The 19589-nt window shown below is 35.0% G+C and overlaps 1 protein-coding gene and 1 long non-coding RNA gene across 2 annotated transcripts; one reads left to right on the top strand and one right to left on the bottom strand.

Annotated features, from left to right (window-relative positions):
• Positions 1–3739: 3739 nt before the first annotated feature.
• On the top strand, positions 3740–4465 carry LOC120158321. The gene is made up of 2 exons (XR_005519222.1): positions 3740–3799; positions 4257–4465. It is a non-coding gene; the product is annotated as an uncharacterized LOC120158321 (long non-coding RNA).
• An 8276-nt stretch (positions 4466–12741) lies between these two features.
• Positions 12742–15150, bottom strand: LOC120158319 (NAC domain-containing protein 79-like). Its single transcript, XM_039169193.1, has 8 exons — positions 14810–15150; positions 14453–14736; positions 14209–14334; positions 13876–14103; positions 13553–13789; positions 13218–13439; positions 13054–13131; positions 12742–12980 (listed from the first exon to the last, which is right to left on the bottom strand). Exons 1-8 carry the CDS (start codon positions 14985–14987, stop codon positions 12894–12896), a joined length of 1440 nt encoding a protein of 479 aa, XP_039025124.1. The 5' UTR covers positions 14988–15150; the 3' UTR covers positions 12742–12893.
• Positions 15151–19589: the final 4439 nt, after the last annotated feature.

The raw sequence follows: 19589 nt of genomic DNA, 5'->3' as shown, positions 1-19589 counted from the left end.
GTAGACAGCGTCTCGCATATATCGATCTGGCCATATAATGCCGAAACCACAAGCCTACTGCAGCTCTATCTGTGGGAGGTAGATACTGTATACTTCATGTCGTCAAACGTTCCAAGCACAAGCATACGAGAGGACCACAATCCCCTCTAGCTCCCTGCGATTGTTGTGGCGCAGTCTCGTCTCTGATCATTGTAATTTTGAACTTCTTTGGCTTCTTGTTTCCAGAATTTGTCCAATAATTAAGCGCATTCAAGTATTTAGCCAAATGATCGCTCCATCTATTTGTAATAATATCTCTCAAATTAGACAATGGTATGTAATTCAACATGTTGTCATATACCATTGTCTTCAGGGATGGGAGCTGAAGCTCGACGAGAAGCCAATGACGAAAAACCCGACGTAAAACATCTACCTTATTGGGCCACTGAAAATAAATTAATATAAACCAGTAAATAAATTAATAAATAATGCCGAAAAAAATTTATTTGCATTTTTAGTATAGTATTAAACAAATTTACCTCATTGCGTAGAGTATTAACCTCATTCTGCAACAATGAAACAATCTCGCGTAGAGCGGCAACCTCATCACGTAAGGTAGACACCTCACTGCGTAGCGCACCATTGTCATCGCGTAAAAAATCCACCTCACCACGTAAAGATCGAACCTCATAACGTCATGCACCATTATCTTCACGTAAAGTACAGACCTCATGACGCAAAGCACCGACCTCATCACGTAATTCCCCTACCTCATCCTGTGGAGGTGGAAAACATGGAGATAAATGTCGTGGCCTCTTTGCCGGTCGCCTATCATGAGGTGATGGTGGAGAAGAGGCTCGATGATGTGATGGAATAGGCGATGGTGGAGGTGGAGAAGAGGCTCGATCAAGTGATGGCTCCGGGTATCGAGCTGTAGAATCGACCCGATCATGTGATGGCTCTCGAGGTGGGGAGTGCTCATCATCCGTCCAATCAAAAAATCGCTTACTAGCTTGCCACCAATCAGTGACAAGCTCAGCCTCTGTGAGTGTCAGCCTCTGTAATGGATAGTTGGCCACCTAACAATATAAAAGCTCAAACAAAGTTAAACTTGTACTAGTAATAACTTGTTTATATGGTATTATTTGTGTGTTAACTTACATCATTCATCGTCGTATATGGGAGTAACTCTTCCCAATCCAACATGCGGATCCTCATCCAGGTAATAGCCATAGGAATATTATTTGATCTTTTTATCGTATATGTCAGCAAGCTGAGGAAAGCCTCAAATATCCAAATCTACAAACAATATAATACACAAACATTAGTAATTGTTAAATAATTAATTATAATTTTGGAAACATTATAATATATAAATTCTTACCTTAAAGGCCCAAGTAAAGCCTGTCAAAGTGTATTTAGAACCATCGCCCCGCAAATTTTTTCGATCCTCAAAGGCAGACGACAACTTCTTTCAGGTAGCTTTCCATAGATATGAACCCCACGGAAATAGGTTCCATGCATTTAGGTCCTCTACCAATAATATTAAGTCCTCAGAGATTAGTTGTCTGCCCTCTTTGCCTAAAAAGCCGAAATGAAAAAGTAATAAATGGCATACTCAGACAACATCAAGGTCATCCATCCGAGTAAACCATCTTTATCAATAATCTCTTCAAGTCGTCGATGTGTATAATCGGCTTCGACTTTGTCAGCTCAGGAAAAACCCGATATAACCATGATGGGCGGGCGATATGACTAGTGTACCGACCTACATCATCATGTCCGAAGCGTAGACCGGTGATTAAGCAAAACTCCTCCCACCCAAAACAAGTATACGCCGGTGCCGGAGGAAAATGAAACCATATCTCCTCATCACCACGTTGTACCCTCTCTGGTAGATCGTTAGTCATGGTCTGAAGAAACAAATGTGTCAACATAGCATCTCCACCCGTATGTTGCACTTTCAGCCATGGCCCGAAGCAAGTGTCCTCAAACAATTTTCTTTGTAGAGGTGTAAGCGTCGACGCAATTTTAGTGGCTACGCTTAATTTATTCCTTAAGGTCAATGCAGGCGAAAAAAATTTCTACAGAAACAATAAACATACCAAGTTAGATATACTAAAAACTACAAATTATACACTATAAACAAACATGATATTAAACAGTGAAAACAAAGCCAAATATGTTTCAAACTAGCACGATATTCACCCAAATCATTATTCCATCATAGTTCACAAAATGCATCAGATAACATTCCAGAAGTAAGCACTTATATAAACATTTAAAATGACAACATATAGGTTTAGTGCAGGTTCAAGGACAACATAAAGAGTAGTAGTTTATTCTTGAAACTTAAATTAGCAATACTGTGAAGTTAATATTTGTCTTTTTTTGGTTGAAGTAATGCAATTCATTCAAGTTTCAATTTGCAGAATAAAAGAAGTTTCTGAAACTTAAATTCGCAACGCGAAAATGAAAATCGCAACGCGATTTTAGTTTCGCGTTGCGATTTTCATTTTCGCGTTGCGAATTTGGTGTTGCGATTTAGGGTTACTTCAACAAAAAGACAAACAAAAAGACAAAACAAAGACAAATACTAACTTCACATGGTTAAAGACTAACAGTTTAGCAGTATTGGCAGCAACCGAATGAATTTAACAATCTCAGTTAAATGGTTAATCTAATAATAATACAAAAATTTCAAAATAAAATAATTAAAAAACTAACCCTCGATGGTTGATTTTCTATTTCTGACCGTGAATGGTTGTGAGGGTTGCTCTGAGAGATGGAGATAGACGGATTTCGTCGGAAATGGGGACAGATTTCGTCAGAGATGGGGACGGATGTCGCCGTAGAGAGTGAGAGATGGAAATGGGATTGAGTTGTGCTTTAGGGTTTTAAGTTAGAGATGATTTGCGATAATACTGTTTACATTTGTGTTGTGAAATTAATATTGTGTTTCGCGTAAAAACATTTGACTATCGCGTTGCGAATTTGACTATCGCGTTGCGAATTTGACTATCGCGTTGCGAATTTGACTATCGCATTGCGAATTTGACTATCGCGTTACGAATTTGACTTCTGTGTTTCGATTTACAAATTCGCTTTCGCGTTGCGAATTTGACTATCGCGTTGCGAATTTGGAAACTGAGTTGCGAAATTGGAATTCGCGTTGCGAATTTGAGATCGCTTTGCGAATTTATTGGTCATTTTGGCAAATCCAAAAAAGTTGGTTAAATTCGTATATTATAAGGCAATTTTGGTCACTGAGGTTATTTTCTCTTTTTTAAATCTGTATAGATTGTTTTGATTTCTAATGAATGTCTTTGCTAATGCCAATTGTAGATGTTGGTGGATGTATTTCTGGGAAACTATATGTTTCTATGTTCTTTTTTCCTTGCAATCAAGAGCTTGATTAAGATATCAGCTCGATTCTCCAGGTAAATATTTATATTTTTTTAGTGGGCAACTATGAGACAAGGTACTCATTTCAGTATTTATTTGTATGGTTATCATGGACTAACTATTTATTGCATGGATTAATGTTTTGCTCTAAACGTCACAGTTTCAGAGATCTGCTGCCTGCAATTCTAATTTCAAGATTCTTCTCATTGCGATGATGGTTTGCTTTCTAATGCCACTTGGCCTCTGGACTAGAATGACATCTTATTTCTAGAAATCATAACACTTTTCTATCTTCATCCTTCATGATCATACATCCAACTCCAGTTTTGCATTCTGCAGGTCTGGGAGTTTCTTCCTGCAGTGATTTACATCATTGATTTATTTGTTTTCTCATCTATTACAGTGGCTCTAAAAGGTCAGATAATCTATACTTTGCAGTTTTTCACATGCTAGATAATCAACATTCGTGTTTATATTCATTCTTCATAGTTGTGACAGCTGTTTCCTATTACTATGTCAACTGTATGAGCCTCGAATGTGGTCAAGTAGGGTGTTTTCCCGTTGGATTGAAGATTAATATGCCTCTAGTGGAACTTGGAATTTATAAGATATTTAGTAATTGTTACAACTGACCCTAGCTGAAGGGATGGGGAGGGGGAGTGGATGAGGATATTATGAATGAAATTATAGATTCTATCCATGCAAGATGTTATCAGTTGTGTTGATTATCATGTTTATGTTATGATTTCAGTGGCACTTTGGTACCTGAGATCTCAACTATTTTACTGAATTATTTTATTTTCTACTTGAACTTTAACAAACTCCATCACGTTTGTCAGAAACTGATGAAATGTTTCTTTCTTGTGAACTAGTGATAACCAAGTCAACTATGAATCGATGTATAGGGGCCTGCTTCATCGCACATGTTGTAAAATTTTGTATAACACAGGTTTTTAGTTAAGACATTGAGATAGTTTGAATATTTTTTTGATTGTTCACACGATATTCAAACTAAAAATAGTGTTCATTCAATTTTCTGTTATGTTTAATCTCAATTATCCATAAACGCATCCATGCTACATATTCATATTCTCCTTCATACCTTGTCCTCTCATACTTATATTATAGCATAGATGCCCTGTTACACTAAGCTCACGTTGATATCCCTAATTTCTCATTAATTCTATCAATATTGTTAAGGCAAGGGCAGGACTAGACAATGCCCCTCAACCGTTTCAGGTGAGATCCATTTGATTAGTAAAAAGACTGGTGCCTAGGCACGCTGTTTTTTTTGCAAGGAAATCACGCAAATTGATATTATTGATTATTGACTGATAAAAAGGATTGTTTGTTTTGTAGATAAACTAGACTAGACCATACAATAGCCATATACACATATAGACACCATGTTACCCTCACACATACATATGGCAGTTCACACAGGCTAATGCCTTTTTTGTGCATTGTGCTAAAGGCAATATAAGGGTTCTAAGACATTACTTTAAATTCTGAAGTACATTTCCTTCACTCTGGCTGATTTTCTTGAATGGTAAAATCAACCACTTATCCACACACACATATAAAGGGTTCTAGTGCCTAGAGTGCGCCATGCCTAAATTCTTTGTTCATCATCATTAACACAAAGGAAGATAATTTAAAGAAGTTTGGTATTTTTGATTTAGGCATCTAACCTCTGGAATTGCAATGTCTGTACAGTGTTTTTCTAAGTTAGAAGGAAAACAAAGAATTGATTGCCCTTCTTCACATCTTGAAACATATACCTTCCCCCATTTTTTCTTCGGTTTAACTACAAAAAATTAAATGAGAAAGAAAACTTATCATACTAAGGAAATCAAAAACAATATAAGACTTGTAATTTAAGAAAACAATTCCATGGAAACCAAGGAATATAGAACATACTTGGTTTGGAAGATTAAGAGTGAGCTCAAGCTCATGCATGAGCCATGGGGTCTTATTTTCTTTTTTGTTTTTATCACTAACCCGACCTTAGTAGAAAACCATGGTCTGTCCGGTTCCAGTGATCTTTGAAAAGAGGACGAATATTAGAAGAAGAGTGAGGCAGTAGGAAATGAGAATATTAGAAGAGAAAATAACCTCAGTGACCGAAAATGCCTTATAATATACGATTTTAACCAACTTTTTTTGGATTTGCCAAAATGACCAACAAATTCGCAACGCGAACTCTAATTTCGCAACTCAGTTTCCAATTTCGCAACGTGAATATGTAAATCGCATTGCGATTTTCCAAATTCGCAACGCGAATCTGTAAATCGCAACGCGAATGTGTAAATCGCAACACAGAAGTCAAATTCGCAACGCGATAGTCAAATTCGCAACACAAAAGTCAAATTTGCAATGCAGAATTTCAAATTCGCAACTGAATTTCAAATTCGCAACTAGATTTTCGAATTCGCAACAGTTTTTAGTTTCGCAACACAAATGTTTTGGGTATATAACAACGCAACAACAATAACTCATAAGCTAAATCCCTAAATCGTAACTCATTCCATCTCCATCTATCACTCTCTCCGGCGACATCCGTTCCTATATCCAACGACATCCTTCCCCATCTCTAATTTTGTTTACATAATTTTATTTCTATATAATTTTTCAATGATTTCTCTCCCAAATTATCAACTATCACTTAATAAAGGTATGTTTTCTAGAAGTTAGTGATGATATCTAGTTTATAACTCGTTTGTTTAGTAAATTAATTTACAATTTGTAGAATGAAATCATCTAATGTTGATCATGTTTGGATAGATTTGTGTTTTGGAGGGTCATGGGAGAATGTTCATGGTGTTTTACAATATGTGCCTTTACCCATGAATCTTCAACTAAAACTGTCATTAAAAAGTTAACTTATGAAACTCTAATGTTACGTGTTGCAAAGAAATTGAATTTAGAGCCTCTAAGTGGATTTAGGCTATCTTATCAGAGAAAAGATAAATTTTATTTGTTAACCGACAATGAAGATGTTGAACGATTCATTGCTTACATTAGTGTTTCGTAAGAAGATGATGTTACATTGTATGTTGTTGAACCTAGAAGTAGTGAAGTTGGGTCAGTAGCGGTAGTAATCAAATAAGTTCTTCAACCCCAGTTTATAGTGCTCACAATGTACAACGTTGTTATCAACCTCAAAATTTAATGGTTCCACCATAATTTCATCACCAAGAAAATTTGTTTCACCACATTTCCAATACCAAACACAATATCAAACACAATCTCAAACTCACAATCTTTTCCTAATCCAAATCCCAATCAACTTTCAGCACCAAATTCCGATTTTCGTATTGATCAGTTAGATGATTATGAGCCAACAGAAAAAATTGTGAGTACTAGTCAGTATTCGAACTTTGATCTTGGTCAATACTCGGACTTTGATCTTGGTCAATACTCAGATTTTGATGATATGATGGAAGAAGAAACAGACCCTGCATGTAATGATTTTGATATTGGTCAATACCCGAATTTTGATGATGAAACAGCCGCTGCAGAGGAAGATGTTGTTGATGATAATGAGGAGGAAGTTACGACTGTGAATGAACATGTTGAACATCCATTCTGTAATTCATATAACCCTGAAGAAGATAAAGAAGAAGAAGAAGTCCCCGAAGAAATAAAAAAGAAGAAAATACCACGGGAGTATAACTGGAATATGCCAGAATTACTTCAGATACCGGAAGAAGAGTTGGTAAAGATAATAGTTGATTGTTACACAAAAGTTATTCGTATCAAGAAAGATGATTGTTTTGATACAAAGGAAGACTTGGAGATAACTTTGTATACAAAATGTGTGGAATATGGCTATCAACTAAAAGTTAACAAATCAAGCAAAGATCGTTTCGAAAAAAAGTGTATGATTGACAAAAACTGTACGTGGCGTATGATTGCAAAGAGGATAAAAGATTGCAAAATGTTTCAAGTTAGGACTTTTATTGATAAACATACATGTTCAAGAACCCAAGTTTTTCCTCACCATAGACAGACAAACAAAAAGGTGTTGGGTGGTTTTCTGGCTGAGTTAATGTTTTTAAATGGAAGGGTATATCGGGGACATGAAATTATGACTGACATAAATGCTCGGTTCAAGATTAGTATCTCATATTCTCAAGCTTGGAGAGCCAAATGTTATGCCTTGGAATTGTTGAGGGGGTCGCCAGAAGCATCGTTTGCCCAACTGCCAGCTTATTATCACAATTTAAAGCTGAAAATCCTGGGTCGATAACTCATATCAAAACAGATAGAGATGGACGCTTTGAGTTGTTGTTTATCTCCATTGGTGCTGCGGTTAGTAAGTAATTATAATTTTGTTGACTCATTTTTGTTAGTTGCATGCATTTCACATTTAAATGATTATATTTCTTGTATATATGATTTTGTAGATTCGTTCGTTTATTACTTGCATGCGCCCAATTATTATAGTTGATGGAGCACATTTGAAAGGTCGATACCTTGGAGTAAACTTATTAGTAGTAGCCATGGATGCTAACAATGGGATACTACCAATAGCTTACGGGGTTGGCAAATCTGAAACCTTTGATTCATGGACATGATTTATGGGGCATCTTAGGGATTACATAGGTCTTATTAGCAATCTGACAATCATATCCGATAGGGCAAACTCAATTGACAACGCTGTTAGAAGGTGTTTCCCAGATACTTTTCATGGACTTTGTGGTGTTCATTTGTACAGAAATCTAAAATCAAGGTCTGATGGTATAAAAAATCACAAATGGACATATTGGAATGCTGTAAAAGCTTATCGAGAAGTGGATTTTAATAAGCATATAAATTGTTTAAGACGTGTTTTGCCTCAATGTGCTCAAACACTAGAAGATATCTGGTTTGAAATATGATCAAGAGTACATCAACTTGGAGCAAGATATGGTTTCATGACGTCTAATAATGCAGAATCATTCAACGCTCTAAGTCGTCATTCTCGGAAATTACCCATTACTATGTTAATGAAGTTTTTTCGAGCCTCTATTTAACAGTGGTACTACAAGAAAAGAAACTATGCAGGTATTATTTCTTTAAATTCGTAACTTATCATATATTTTACTAAGTATTATTTATTTAAATTTACAGGAACATTGGAACGTCGTGTTACACCATGGACTGAAAAAAAGATAAGGAAACGTGTTGTGAAGTCAACGTCCTGGAGAGTTGAACAATGTTCAAACACTTTGTTTGAAGTATTGGATAATAACTTAAATGGGCTTGTCGATCTAAATGCAAAGACGTGTAGTTGTAAGAAATGGCAAACATCTGGTAATCCGTGTTGCCATATTATAAAAGTTGCTCTTCATCTAAACCAAGATGATTCAAGCGCATACACTATGGATTACTACACTACAGAAGTATATCGATAGACTTATGCCGAGATTGTCTACCCATGTCCACATCCTTCTGAGTGGGACATACCAGATGACTTACAAACAATTTTGCCACCAGTCATGGAAAGCAGGCTACCTGGCCGACCAAAAAATCACGAGCGTATACCGTCTAAGGGTGAAGAGAAGAGTATATCGACATGTAGTTGGTGCAAGGAAAGTGGTCATACAAGGTTGACATGTGGATCACCAGTGCCATCACAATCATCTTTTCCTCTACCAAAAAATGGATCCTCATCAAAATCCAAAGCTCATATGGTGCCAAGCAAAAGGAAATCAAAATCGCAATCAAAATCCCAATCACAATTGGGTTCACCTTTTGGGACTTATTAACTTAGGTGATTTTTAAATGCAAACGTTGTATTATGTGTATTTTATGTGTGAATGCATACATTTTCAGTTAGACATTCATTAGTAACTTGAGTTTGAACATTGTTATGATCTGTTCAGTTGTTATCATGTTGGGATTTTCTCTTGTGTTGATTGCTTGGATAGTTGTTCTCTTGCTTCTTCAAGTGTCATTAGCTTGTATTTATAGCTTGGAATGTGTTTGATGTTGTATATAACTTGATTTTGTATGTTGCGATCAACGTGAAAGTCAAATTCGCAACGTGAAAGTAAAATTTGCAACGTGAAATCGCAAACCGAAAATCGCAACGCGAATTTGCCTTTCGCGTTGCGAATTTGACTATCGCAACGCTTATTTCGCGTTGCGAATTTGACTTTCGCGTTGCGAATTTGTACCTTCAACAGGTCTTTTTTTCCTTCAACATAACGCAGATTGAATTTAAAACAACAAATCAACTTTTACAAATCAACTTTTACAAATCAATTAAACAAGCAAAAAATAATTCTTATTTCCTCATCAATTAAACAAATCAACTTTCAATGTAAAATTCAATTAAACAAGCAAAAAAGTGTATCCCAAACTGTTGTTGATGCACAAATACATCAATTTCACGCAGCTCACGTCAGGAATAACCTGCAGAAACCAAACATTTGCTCAAACAACACTTTCTACACATCTAAAACCAACAAACAGTAAATTATTGAATTCTAGGTACTTAACCAAATATTTTCAAACCAACAAAGAGTATATATGTTAACAACACTTGCTCAAACTTACCAATTGTTTATGCAAACTTTCAGCACGCGGATGCAGGTAGGTAACGTCTCGCATATATCGCTCGAGCCATAAAATGTCGAAACCATAAGCCTACTGCACATCTATCTCTATCTGTGGGAGGTAGAAGGTGTTTACTTCCTGTCGTCAAACGCTCCAAGCACATGCATACAAGAGGACCACAATCCCCTCTGGCTCATTCCGTTTGTTGTGGCGCGGTATCATCTCTGATCATTGTAACTTTGAACTTTTTTGGCTTCTTGTTTCCAGAATTAGTCCAATAATCAATCGCGTCCAAGTATTTCGCCAAATGAGCGCTCCATCCCTTACAAATAATATCTCTCAAATCAGACAATGGTATGTAATTCAACATGCTGTCATATACCATTGTCTCAGGGATGGGAGCTGAAGCTCGACGAGAAGCCAATGACGATGTTTCAAAATAGGGATAAACACCTGCAATCATAAATAATTGCCTAAAAAGCCGGCATGCAAAAGTAATAAATGGCATACTCGGACAACATCAAGGTCATCCATCCGAGTAAAACCATCTTTAACAAATAATCTCTTCAAGTCGTCGACGTGTAAACTCGGCTTCGACTTTGCCAGCTCAGGAAAAACCCGAGATAACCATGATGGGCGGGAGATATGACTAGTGTACCGGGTTACTTCATCGTGTCCGAAGCGTAGACCAGTGATTAAGCAAAACTCCTCCTGCCCAAAACAAGTATACGCCGGTGCCGGAGGAAAATGAAACCATATCTCTTCATCACCACGTTGTATCCTCTCGGGTAGATCGTTAGTCATGGTCTGAAGAAATAAATGTGTCAACATAGCATCTCCACCGTATGTTGTACTTTCAGCCATGGCTCGAAGCAAGTATCTTCAAACAATTTTCTTTGTAGAGGTGTAAGCGTCGACGCAATTTTAGTGGCTAGGCTTAATTTATTCCTTAAGGTTAATGCAGCCGAAAAAAAATTCTACAAAAACAATAAACATACCAAGTTAGGTATACCAAAACTACAAATTATACACTATAAACAGACATGATATTAAACAGTGAAAACAAAGCCAAATATGTTTCAAACTAGCACGGTATTCACATGCTATCATTATTCCATCATAGTTCACAAAATGCATCAAATAACATTCCAGAAGTAAGCACTTATATAAACATTTAAAAGGACAACATATAGGTTTAGTGCAAGTTCAAGGACAACATAAAGAGTAGTAGTTTATTCTTGAAACTTAAATTAGCAACACTGTGAAATTAGTATTTGTCTTGTTTTGTCTTTTTGTTGAAGTACTGCAATTTATTCAAGTTTCAATTTGCAGAATAAGAGTAGTTTCTTATACTTAAATTCGCAACGCGAAAATGAAAATAGCAACGCGAAACTAAAATCGCGTTGCGATTTTCATTTTCGTGTTGCGATTTTCATTTTCTTGTTGCGAATTTAAGTTTCAAAAACTATTCTTCTGCAAATTGAAACTTGAATGAATTGCATTTCTTCAACAAAAAGACAAAAGAAAGACAAATACTAACTTCACAGGGTTAAAGACTAAACAATTTAGCAGTATTGGTAGCAACCGAATGAATTTACTAAGCAATCTCAGTGAAATGGTTAATCTTATATATATTGAATTACTAGTAAATTTATCATCAATATAAGAAAAATCTAATAATAATACAAAAATTTCAAAATAAAAATAAGAGATTAAAAAACTAACCCTTGGTGGTTGATTTTTCATTTCTGACCGTGAATGGTTGTGAGGGTTGCTCTGAGAGATGGAGATAGACGGATTTCGCCGGAGATGGGGACGGATTTCGTCGGAGATGGGGACGGATTTTGTCGGAGATGGGGACGGATGTCGTCGTAGAGAGTGAGAGATGGAGATGGGACTGAGTTGTGATTTAGGGTTTTAGGTTATGATTTGCGATAATACTGTTTACATTTGTGTTGCGAAATTAATATTGTGTTTCGCGTTGCGAATTTGACTATCGTGTTGCGAATTTGACTTTTGTGTTGCGAATTTGAAATTCAGTGTTGCGAATTTGACTTTTGTGTTACGATTTACAAATTCGCGTTGCGATTTACAGATTCGCGTTGCGAATTTGGAAAATCGCAACGCGATTTACATATTCGCGTTGCGAAATTAGAAACTGGGTTACGAAATTGGAGTTCGCGTTGTGAATTTGTTGGTCATTTTGGCAAATCCAAAAAAAGTTAGTTAAAATAATATATTATAAGACATTTTCGATCACTGAGGTTATTTCTCATATTAGAATACCTTGCGTTGTAAGTTTTTTCTTGTGGAAAAAGGCAGAATCTTGAGTTCCTGACCCCACTTAAACCGCGTCAATCTTTTGTTCAGTAATAAGGAGAGGTCAATGAATATGGTGTTTGAAGCTCTGAATATGAGTTGAGAGTTGAGGTATTTGGAAACTGTTTTTGATCCTTCCTTTTCATCTGTTTCTGCCCCTCCTTTTCCAAGTTTGTTATGCTCCCCACTAACTATTCCACCCATCATAATCAATTTATTACTAGTCGTATTGAAAAAAACAATATATATTCATGCATATAATATGCTTTTGTTTTTCAAATTATATATGATAGTTTGCACCATGTATATGAGAAAAGCTTGGGATGTAGTGATTTTCGAATGAAGATTATTAAAAATTATTATTAATTCTCCTCCATAAAAAAATAAGTCATTAATTAACTTGCAACCTTCTTGATAAATTCATACCGAATACAACAAAAACTAAAGTATATAAAATACGAATTCACATAAGTTAAAAGATTCACTCATAAATGACTTCATATTACATATATTCTAATTCAGAAATCCCGTATCAAGGACATTATAGAAATCTACATCGAATCACATATATTCAAATGCACACAAGTTATATCATATACAAGCAAACTAGTTCAAATCCAAATAACAATCTTCTTTAACTCCTCCTAAAGACCCCCAATATTACAAAAGGGAGGGGGAGAGGGTTCTTTCTGTGCTGCTGGGAATTCATGCCCACAACTGTTTCCCTGTACCTGAATCAGAAATGGAATTAAACATCAGTGTTTACTTTTTTAAAATGTTTTTTTTTGCAAAGGAGTTTCTTACAAATCCATTTGCTTCCCCAAGTTCTTCTAGTTTTCCGAAGATTTGATCCATTGATGGCCCAGCCAAATTTGATAAATCCTATATCATAATAAAGAATGATTAGTTCTACATATTGATTACCAATGACTAAGCAGTTAGAGATGTTATGGCTAGCCATATCTTACTATCTGAACTGAATCTTCAGCAGTATCAGTTCTGGAATTAGATGGCATGGTAGATCCATCATATTGATTGCTTCTTTCAGTAGCAGACACTACGTTCCCTAAGTTTCTGCCTTGTTCATTGGTGCTAGATTGATCTTGAAGTTCCTCATGTTCGGTTCGTGATAATAATTCAGCTATGTATTGTATCCCATTGAGGAAAAATTCATTAAAATCTGATCCTTCCTGAATCATAGAAAGAGAACGAAGAAAGAAAGAAAAAGGGTAAAACCCACAGCTTAGTTATTGCACCATTCATCACCACATAATGTTGATTGAAAATTTCTCACAAGACTTACTGTTGGAATGGAATCCACTGGAACGTGATTTTCAAAAGCCAAGCTAGAGCCCTCTTCAGGAAATAAAGTATTCTGTTGATTGTCATCTCCATTTGAGTTGGTTGGATCATTAGCATAGACAACTGAACTCCATGATGAATTATCATGATCACTGATCCCAACTTGATTCATAGCTGGAACACAGTCATTAGGTGCCTTTAGCTTTTGGTTTATCAACTCCCCAAAGCCTTCCTGGTTCTGAATCATAAACCAAATTTTGTTTTAGATGCACTTTTTGTGAAATTTATTTTATTAGAAAACAATAAAGAAATCGCCTATCTTACCTTTTGAATATCAGTATTGGCATTATAAATTTGAGAGTCAGAATATAGCAGGAAGTCTTCTTTCTTATAAGGAAAGGTTGGTTGATTGCTGTAGAACTCATCATTCTTAATAAGTGTATCCACAAATTCATCTATAGTCTGTTCATTGTTGACTAATTCAGATTGAATTCCACTGTTTTCAGAGAATGATACTGGCTCTTTTAATGGCTCTTTCGAGTTTAACTGGCCCTGAATCAAAGAGAAATAGGTCATAACCTTTTGATAATGTTCATCATCATTAACGTAAAGGAAGATAATATAAAGAAGTTTGGTATTTTGATTTAGCCATCTAACCTCTGGGATTGCATTGTTTGTACAGTGGCTTTCTAAGGGCAAACACAGATTTGATTGCCCTTCTTCACCTCTTGAAACATCTACCTTCCCCGCTTTTTTCTTCAATTTACAAAGAGTTAAACTTTTCTACAAAAAAATTAAAAGAAAATTTATCATACTAACAGATCCAGGGAAATCAAAAACAATACATGCCTTGTAATTTAAGAAAAAAAATCCCATGGAAATCAAGGAATATAGAACATACTTGGTTTGGAAGATTAAGAGTGAGCTCAAGCTCATGCATGAGCCATGGGGTCTTATTTTCTTTTTTGTTTTTATCACCAACCCGACCTTTGTAGAAAACCATGGTCTGTTTGGTTCCAGAAATCTTTTTTCCGTCGAATGTTGTCACTATTTGACGGGGTTTTCCCGTTGGATTCCAGTAACCTTTCTTGGTTACTCTGTTTTTTCGTTTACTATTACGGTACCTGTATCTTGGTGTGCAAAAGAAAAACCAGACGTGGTCACCTGACTGTAACTCTGACCACCCTGCAAAAAAGAAAAAGAAACAACTTACAAAGTGGGCATCCCAAAAACTAGGACATGCAACAAGTAGCTTTACCAGGCAATTCTTCAGGTTCGAATTTGCAGATGTCTTCTAATTGGGTTATGAGTGGAACGCGTGCATCACCAACTTGGACAAACGAATCACGGTCGAGTACCTGTTTTTCCCATAGATGTTCCATGGCTTCTTCATCTGTTGGGTGGAATCTAAATCCCTTAACATGCTTCATGTTCATCCAAAGTAGCTCAGCTGGAATGAAGCAACAAGATAAAAGAAAATTGAAAGCCAAAGTTTGATATTTTGTGAAGATACTCTGCCCCCACTGCTTGAACTGCTGAGTATAATGCAAGGAAACAACAAAACATAACTTGGTGTTTCATGCTAGGTTAAATTGGGTGACCAATTACTCAAAAGTTAAATAAATGGAATAATCAAATTGCAACCAATGAGAATATTAGAATAGCTTGCGTTGCAAGTTTTTTGCTTGTGGAAAAATGCAGCATCCTTGAGTTATTGACCCCACTCAAACCGCGTCAATCTTTTGATCAGTTATAAAGAGACGAAAAGAGAGCCAAATGAAGATGATGTTTGAAGCTCTGAATACGAGTTGAGGTATTTGGAAACTGCTTTTGATCCTTCCTTTTCCACTGTTTTTGGTCCACTCCTTTTCCAAGTTTGTTATGCTCCCCACTAACTATTCCACCCATCATAATCAATTTATTACTATTATTTGTTGAAGGTACTCTTTGTGAGACTGACAAGTGTCGTTCTATTCATAAAAATTAATAAGTCTCTTTAAATAAAATAGAATAAAATAGTATAGTAAAGAGAGTCGAGCTAAAGGGAATTTGAAATTCCTAATCCAATTGTGTGTCGATTTTAGTCTAATAAGTCGAAATAAATAAAAAACAAAAAACAGAGGTAGGAGGCATCTAGCAGCCTCTGCCTCATTTGCATTATTTTCAAAATAATTCCCCAAGTTAGGGGTGAATTTCCCGAAAAATTACCATAACCTTTTTTTTATTCTCTGTTAGGTATCGTTTAGATTTTATTTCCTTATCTAACACCATTCGCAGAAATACGCGTTTAAGGAGGCGCGCCTTATGTTGATCTGGCGCCACGTGAGGTAAGGCGACCCCAGAAGTGCGCCTTGTGAAATGTATAAAAAACTCGGTGCTAATTTTGTAAATACTTTTAAAATGATGCATAATATGTAATTAATTTCGTTAGGATGATATTTGTGTAAAAACGTCAACGTGTGAAAAAAAACTTTCTACATTAATATCTTTAAATATTTTTTTACAAATTATTTTATAACTCGATAAATTTTGATTTTTGCATGAAATTAAACAATACGTATAATCTAGTATAGGAAACTTTGAGGATAAATATTTTAAAATATGAATAATTTTATAAAAGTTTTATAATTAGTATTTCTTTTTCAAAATGATGATGATGATGATAAAAAATAATTTATAATTTAAAAAATTATAAATTATATATATTTTTGAATTTTTTTGACTTTATATTCTTTTTGTATTGAATTTTATTAACTTTTAATTCTTTTTTTATTGCATTTTTATACTTTTAATTACAATTGATAGATTAAATGAATTATTATTCATTTTTTTTTTAAAATCAATAAAAATGCAATAAAAAAGAATTAAAAGTGAATAAAATTCAATTAAAACGTCAACTTTATTGATTTATTTTTTGTGTAATATTATTTTTTAACAGTTAATAATATTTATTGACTTTTAATATTAACTGTTTAAAAATATAAAAATATAAAAATAAACTTTTAATTATAATTGATAGATCAAATGAATTATTATTCATTTTTTTTTAAAAATCAATAAAAATACAATAAAAAAGAATTAAAAGTGAATAAAATTCAATACAAAAAGAATATAAAGTCAATTTTTTTTCAAAATTATATAAAATTTATAATTTTTTAAATTATAAAATATTTATTATCATCATCATCATCATCATTTTGAAAAAGAAATACTAGTTATAAATTTTTTATAGAATTATTCATATTTTAAAATACTTACCCTCAAAGTTTTCCTATACTAGATTATACGTATTGTGTAATTTCATGCAAAAATCAAAATTTGTCGAGTTATAAAATAATTTGCAAAAGAATATTTAAAGATTTTAATGTAGAAAGTTTTTTTTCACACAAAAAAAAATAAATAAATAAAGTTGACGTTTTACTCAAATATCACCCTAACAAAAATTAATTACATAGTAGGCACAATTTAAAAAATATTTACAAAATTAACACACCGTTTTTTACACGTTTCACAAGGCGCGCTTTAGGGGGCGCACATTACCCCACGTGGCATAAGGCACGCCATAGGGGCGTGCCTTTCTGCAAAGGGTGTTAGATCGAGAAATAAAGTTTGAACGGTGTCTGATAGGGAATAAAAAAAAGGTTAGGGTGATTTTTCAAGAAATTCGCCCAAGTTAGGAGGCAAATAATGACTCGACTGACATTCTTCAATGCATGAAACCTCATCTTTCCCGAACTTCCTCTTCAATTTACTGAGAACAAAAGTTGTCTGCATAAATGAAAAGGGCGACAAAACAGGCGATTTGACTAAACTGACACCTTTTTGCCGAAATTCTCTCTTTCTAACACCCTTTGACCAATATTTCCCGAAGTAGCACCCTTTCGGCTGAGGTGGCACAAAGGCGCATCTCCGGGGACGCGCTTTACCTGGGTTTATGCTGACTGTGATGCCACGCGTGTAAGGCGCATCCCCGGGGACGCACTTTCACAAGGTTCTGCTGAGTCGGATGCCACGTGGGTAAGATGCGTCCCTTCCATTAAATACCATAAATGCCCATCTGTTTCCCCCCCAACTACCCCTCCTCCTCCCCTATATAAACCCCCTCAACCCCCCTCATTCTTCACACCAAAATCATCTTCTCCTCTCTTATATAACTCAAATTCTCAAACTATTTGAGTTTTAAATTTCTTATTAGTGGTAGAAATTTATTTTTAAGTTAGTATTTTTTTAAATAGTTTTTATATTTTATAGTAATATAATTATATAAATAATATTTTTATTAAAATAATATTTATATAATTGTTATATATTTAAATTTATTAATTAATTATTTTTTGTGCTAATTATATTTTTTTGCCTACAGTTATAATGGAAAGTGAAATGCTGCTGCGATTGGATGCAAACCATGTCTCCAGACATTTTAGTGATATAGTACTATTTTTTTTATAATTAATGTTAATATTTATTATTTTTAATTTAAATTTATAATAAATTTATATTAATTATAAATTTTTATAATGCATATTATTTAGGAAACTGGTCTTATTTTAGAGACTTTTATTAAAAACCCATATATACCGACACCACAACATATTTTGTCATATTTGTCTTCTGCAGGGTTCGGGTATATTACAACAATTATTGACGGTTGCAAACTCGAACCTGTCCTAATTTCTACATTGATTGAGAGGTGGAGGCCCGATACACACACATTTCATCTTCCATGTCGAGAGGCTACAATTACATTGGAGGATGTCTCTATGCATCTAGGGCTTCCCGTCGATGAGAATATTATGTGTGGTATGGCGGATGGTGATTGGCAGTCAATGTGCATGTAGTATCTTAGAGCTGCTCCGCCAGAGTTTAATGGAGGTAGAATAGTTTTATCATGGTTGAAAGCTAATTTTAAAGTTCTGAATGAAAATGCTTCAGATGATGAAGTAAAGGCATATGCTCGGGATTATATTCTACGAATCATTGGAGGAATATTGATGCCCGACAAATCTCGCAACTAGGTGCATTATATGTTGTTGCGGCATCTGATTGATTTTGATGAAGTTGGAAGATATAGTTGGGGTGTTGCAGTTTTGACATTTCTCTTTAGAGAAATGTGTCGTGCGACAAATTATAAGAAAACTGCTATCGGTGGATGTCTCATGCTTCTGCAATCATGGGCGTGGTTCCGTATGCCTTTCTTATGCCCGATCGTCAATGAACCATACGTATTACCCTTATTATTGAGGTAATTTTCGAACTAAATTTTGATTTAAATATTTTTAATTAAATAGGGTGATATTTAGTTTATATTATATTTCATAGGTGGTCGATGAAAAGAAAAAACCATAGAGATATACCTACTGGACTAGAGGAAATTCGTTTACTTATTGATACAAAAGTTAAGTCTGAGGTATATTTTGAAATCTGTTTAAATATGTATATTTTAATTTAAAATGTTATATATAATTAGAATATTGTATTTATTTGAATTGTATATTTATACTTCAGTTTTAGTGGTACCTTATGCGAGCGATGAAGTAAAGGCTTGCATCCCACCCCACCTGAGTGGGCCATTAGAGGTTTGGATGTCAATTGTACCTCTTATATGTTATGCTATTATTGAGTGACATCCAGTTGATCGCGTGCTCCGTCAGTTTGGTTGTACGCAATATATTCCTGGAGCACCTAGGAATTTAGATGACATGCATAACATCGATAGACGAGGCAAGAAAGAGGTTAACTGGGTGGTGAGACACAGAGATTGGATTGTGCTTTGGGAGAACCGGTATGCACAGCTGGCCCCTCGACAATTTTACGTTGAAACTGGTCGTATGATTACGGATAACTATATGAACTGGTTTAATGAAAATGGAAAGCCATTTCGATTTTTGACGGAAGCACGAGGGGTTAACGTTCCTAGGCGTCGAGAGAGACGTCCACCGTCTCAATATCATCGTTCCCCGACTCGTGGACGAAGAGAAGGCACTACCAGTTCTGCATCAATCCCACCACAACATCCCTATCCACCGATGATGATGCCC

This window comes from Hibiscus syriacus, unplaced genomic scaffold, assembly GCF_006381635.1.
Source record: "Hibiscus syriacus cultivar Baekdansim isolate YM2019G1 unplaced genomic scaffold, ASM638163v2 tig00111311_pilon, whole genome shotgun sequence".
Taxonomy (NCBI): Eukaryota; Viridiplantae; Streptophyta; class Magnoliopsida; order Malvales; family Malvaceae; genus Hibiscus; species Hibiscus syriacus.
The sequence above is the reverse complement of the archived record's forward strand: the minus strand, read 5'-3'. Positions and strand labels throughout refer to the sequence as shown.